At 45.2% G+C, this 5,126-nt stretch overlaps 1 protein-coding gene across 1 annotated transcript in view; it reads left to right on the top strand.

The window, feature by feature from the left end:
• T265_10905 (hypothetical protein) overlaps positions 1 to 5,126 on the top strand; it is a gene marked incomplete at both ends in the record, with an annotated part of 56,876 nt that overhangs the window by 10,763 nt on the left and 40,987 nt on the right. Inside the window, 2 exons of the mRNA XM_009177418.1 lie at positions 3,009 to 3,275; positions 4,445 to 4,551. Coding sequence (XP_009175682.1) covers positions 3,009 to 3,275; positions 4,445 to 4,551 — 374 coding nt within the window. The remainder of the gene's footprint in view (positions 1 to 3,008; positions 3,276 to 4,444; positions 4,552 to 5,126) is intronic.

Below are 5,126 nucleotides of genomic sequence, written 5' to 3'. Positions count from 1 at the left end.
CACTGTTGGTCAGTGCATCCGAATTCTGGCTTCTCGACGCAAGCCGAATGGTTTGTCATCTTATGGTGAGTTGCCTCGATGTATTTCTACACGAGCTGTTTAGCATCGGATTTTTGGGATCATGACGCTGTAGGTCCATTCGATTCTAATTCTTTTGTTCTGTTTTGGTTAGCTTGTTATTTGTTAGATCGGACGGGCAGTCCTCATTTTGATGAATACCAAAACTGACATAATTCACCAGGACTAATTATGAAAGCAGTTTGTTGACTTTGCGAGGACCCTCCCCTTCCTGTTGTATCATGAGGATGTGAATTGCCGAGCACGAAAATGCTCCGTGTGCACAAGGAAGGACAACAAGTAGACCAATAGGTGACTTCTCGGAGGACTACAATGGACCAGAGAGCAGAGTTGGAATTTCACAACTGTTTTGTTCCAGAGAAGACAGATCGATTCAGAAGCCGTATATAGTAATGATCTAAAGGTGGCTGAAAAACAAGCATCGTGACACGACGGTGACCGCGAACTGCACACGTATTTGCCGCGCTTACAAATAAATCTTCTAGTCCAACTGTAATAAGTTTACTGTGGTCCATCAAGAGCCTTCAAGAATCACTCATCCTGTCTTGGTTAACAGATAACGGATGCCGTAATTATGCACCAGCGACACTAATAGCTGACTCCAATACACCCCGTCTCCTGTATCGGCGGTGAACGCAACTGGAGCTGCTAGAACTTTTTTGTGACCTACACGTGGTACGATAATTGTGTCGAAAGCAGTGCTTTCAATTACTCGGCAGGGCAACAATAACTTCGGCAGCTTGAATAAGATGGGGACAATGGAAAGTAGACTTACGAAGCAGATGAACAGAATCCTAGCATACCAAATAGGTACGAAGGATGATGTGAGACGACACCAGTTCAGTTTAGCTGTTCAGGAGCGAAGCAAAAAGACTGCAATCAAGATCCGGAAATATCAAGTGGAAAAAATGCCTAGTAGACTCTGCGTGTGAAAATGTCTGAATCTGAGTGCAGTTGCATTCAACACTACTTATGAGGTTGGTGAAAACCGAACAACCAGCGACCGGCTTCGATCTTCTCGGGATTGACTGTCGGTGAATATTCACAAAAGCGGACGAGGCAATGCTGTGGTCTCGGAAGCGTTTTTCATTGTGATGACCCCAAGATATATGAGAGAACAGGTATGTGCGCATTTAGTCCGGAGCGCCAATCGGGGCAGCTTCCTGGAGACACTTTGCTTATTCATTTGGCTGAGCAGCTGAACACTTCATCTTTTACCTACCTGTGTGGTTTCCTTCGATTGACCATCGGTTGCCTTTTTAAGCAACAGTTGCTCCGCAAAACGGTGAGTCCGACCAGATTATGACAGAACCAAGGGCTGATTGGAGAGTTGCTTCGTGGTGTACTGTCACTGTGCTACAGAAGGTTGCTCTGTAGTTGTAACGGAATTTGATGCTATTTATCGTCCCCCTGAACACTTCATCTTTTACCTACCTGTGTGGTTTCCTTCGATTGACCATCGGTTGCCTTTTTAAGCAGCAGTTGCTCCGCAAAACAGTGAATCCGACCCGATTATGACAGAACCAAGTGCTGATTGGAGAGTTGCTTCGTGTTGTACGGTCACCGGGTTCCGTATATAGTAATGATCTAAAGGTGGCTGAAAAACAAGCATCGTGACACGACGGTGACCGCGAACTGCACACGTATTTGCCGCGCTTACAAATAAATCTTCTAGTCCAACTGTAATAAGTTTACTGTGGTCCATCAAGAGCCTGCAAGAATCACTCATCCTGTCTTGGTTAACAGATAACGGATGCCGTAATTATGCACCAGCGACACTAATAGCTGACTCCAATACACCCCGTCTCCTGTATCGGTGGTGAACGCAACTGGAGCTGCTAGAACTTGTTTGTGACCTACACGTGGTACGATAGTTGTGTCGAAAGCAGTGCTTTCAATTACCCGGCAGGGTGACAATAACTTCGGCAGCTTGAATAAGATGGGGACAATGGAAAGTAGACTTACGAAGCAGATGAACAGAATCCTAGCATACCAAATAGGTACGAAGGATGATGTGAGACGACACCAGTTCAGTTTAGCTGTTCAGGAACGGAGCAAAAAGACTGCAATCAAGATCCGGAAATATCAAGTGGAAAAAATGCCTAGTAGACTCTGCGTGTGAAAATGTCTGAATCTGAGTGCAGTTGCATTCAACACTACTTATGAGGTTGGTGAAAACCGAACAACCAGCGACCGGCTTCGATCTTCTCGGGATTGACTGTCGGTGAATATTCACAAAAGCGGACGAGGCAATGCTGTGGTCTCGGAAGCGTTTTTCATTGTGATGACCCCAAGATATATGAGAGAACAGGTATGTGCATTTATTCCGGAGCGCCAATTGGGGCAGCTTCCTGGAGACACTGATTATTCATTTGGCTGAGCAGCTGAACACTTCATCTTTTACCTACCTGTGTGGTTTCCTTCGATTGACCATCGGTTGCCTTTTTAAGCAACAGTTGCTCCGCAAAACGGTGAGTCCGACCAGATTATGACAGAACCAAGGGCTGATTGGAGAGTTGCTTCGTGGTGTACTGTCACTGTGCTACAGAAGGTTGCTCTGTAGTTGTAACGGAATTTGATGCTATTTATCGTCCCCCTTATCTTTTGTGCTTCATTCTTTACTGCGATACAATGATAAATAGATAGTTCTACTGCGTGTTGAAATATATCCAGTAAACAATTCTGCCTGAGCGACTCTATTCAACAGACCTTCGCATCTATAATGGGAGTACGTCATCTGTGAGTGGAGTGCATATAGTCCGTCCGTATACATGGTACATGGGCTCCCGGTTGCTCAGCACGATTTGTCACTAGTTGTCCTAAGCCAACCCATTCACAATTTTTGGTCCACCACGTGCTTTACACGTGCATCGTTTTCGCGTCATCGTTCTGCATTCATTGATGGCCGGTGCTGCTTACATCCTATTCAGGAGACGGCTCAGCAAGTATCCATGAGCGTGCTGCTTCACTGGGAATCCGAGGATCATTTGGTTATCAAAAATATGAAAAAATTCCTCGATGCCCTGTTCTCAATGGAACCCGCAGGAGTTTCCGGAACATTCCACGACTGGATGACTGAAACGCTTATTGATCAACACATTTTAATGGGCCCTTTGGCTGCTACCGGGCCCGTGCTTTTGTCCAAGGGTCGACTCCACTGTTTGATGCCTGTACTAAAGTTTTTGGGGCCTGTCAAGGTAAGTTACTGTCGCTTAACAGTGTTTTCGTCCAACACATTTTAATGGGCCCTTTGGCTGCTACCGGGCCCGTGCTTTTGTCAAAGGGTCGACTCCACTGTTTGATGCCTGTACTAAAGTTTTTGGGGCCTGTCAAGGTAAGTTACTGTCGCTTAACAGTGTTTTCGTCCCGTGTTTTTTGCATTATGGAATGTTTTTGGGCTTAATCTGGAAAAATTATCCTGTGTGTGACGGTTCTATCCTGCGGTATCCCACCTATGCTGCTGGCTTCCCCTGTAGATCAACAGTGGCAGCTCATGACAATTCATGCCTTCTGTCCTCCTCTGAGATCTTTTCCACATAACCAACACCGCTGTCTTCTGTACGGACTTCACTAACAACGGTGATATATCTCCACTGAATTTCACGATTTTTTATCCAGTCTAACACATGGAAAAAATAATTTTGCTAGAGGCCTCCTGTGATAAGTTCATTTGGACAGTTTCCCAACGGAAGAATAACACTTCTGGAGTTTTTGTAAATTTACTACACCAATAAATTGATTTCGCAATGAAACCGGTAAAGAACAATGTTTCAGGAACAAGGAACTCAGTCTACCAGCGTGAATATTCGTATGTCGCTTTCGTTGTAGGTGAAACGGAATACAGGCGATAGGTATTCACTTAAAAGTTTTTCTCCCTCGCGTATTTTGGACGACAGAGTTCTCGACCAACGTTGTTGCGAAGTCAGAACTGTCCATGAGATGTTAGTTGTTATCTGGGCGGTGAAACATAAGAGTCGCGACTCGTTAACTCTGTCTCGTTGACAGCTTAATGGATCAACTTATTGATTAGAGACGCTAGGTGTAGTTCAGTCTCGCATGCAGTCGCGTTCCTCCCTTACTTAAGAAGATGGGTTATGTCGTTTGCAGATCCTCATTTGACCTGCCTGGATGAAGTAAGCAGTATGTTTTCACTTTCAGAGACCAGCGAACCCAAATTTGGCTGCTCTGTATGTGGTTTCTGTCCAGCTGGCTTAGCTTGAATCAACGCGAATAGTAGGTTGTTTCTTGAAAAAATTGAACGAGGGTTTTCGCTTAGCTGTTTTATTTTGAAGTAGTGAGCTGTTTCTGGTGACCGTGTTCCAATTTGTGCTACATTCAAAACATGGTTTCTCTTCAACCGAATCAGCTTCTTCAACGGTCCCCTTATCTGACAACAAGTCTGCTCATAGCGATGGGCCACAATTACACGGGTGCCACGGCCGCGGATGTGCTGCTACAGCTGCTGTCCATGTGGTATGTTTTCCCCTTTTTTCCCTTCAGTGTTTGGTTGTAATAGCAGCTTGAACGGGTTCAGGGATGTTTTGGTGTTTTTAAAAGGTTTATTTGACTCCTGGTTTGATGTTTCCTTGCTCATGTGTTTAGCCGTATTTGGTTTTACGTAGGTTCCTACACACTAAGAATTCCCAGAGTATGCGGCTTTCAATCTTCGTTTATTAAGGTTCCTTTTGCGCACACCACATGCCGGGCGTTATAATCTATTACGTGGGCCATTGGCTATCGAACACGCACTGTTCATGTCCTTGTTAACGCCTAGAATGCCTCGGTTTCACCGGCTTTCCTTCCCCTTAGGGAAGTTAGATCTTAGATCAGCCGAGATGACACGAGGCGGTGTGCAGTTATCAGCGAAATCGCCTGGGTCTAAAAGTACAAAATCCAAGTAGCGTTAGATCCAATTAACCAACCCACCCCCATCCCCAAACTAATTGTCTCGGCACCCTTGGACGAACACAGGTGAACGAAATCTGTGAACGACCCCAAGAGGAATTTTCCATTAAGGTGTCCTAGACTGAAGAAGCAGGAACGAAAAA

This window comes from Opisthorchis viverrini (assembly GCF_000715545.1).
Source record: "Opisthorchis viverrini unplaced genomic scaffold opera_v5_418, whole genome shotgun sequence".
In the NCBI taxonomy this organism is placed as follows: Eukaryota; Metazoa; Platyhelminthes; class Trematoda; order Opisthorchiida; family Opisthorchiidae; genus Opisthorchis; species Opisthorchis viverrini.
The sequence above is the reverse complement of the archived record's forward strand: the minus strand, read 5'-3'. Positions and strand labels throughout refer to the sequence as shown.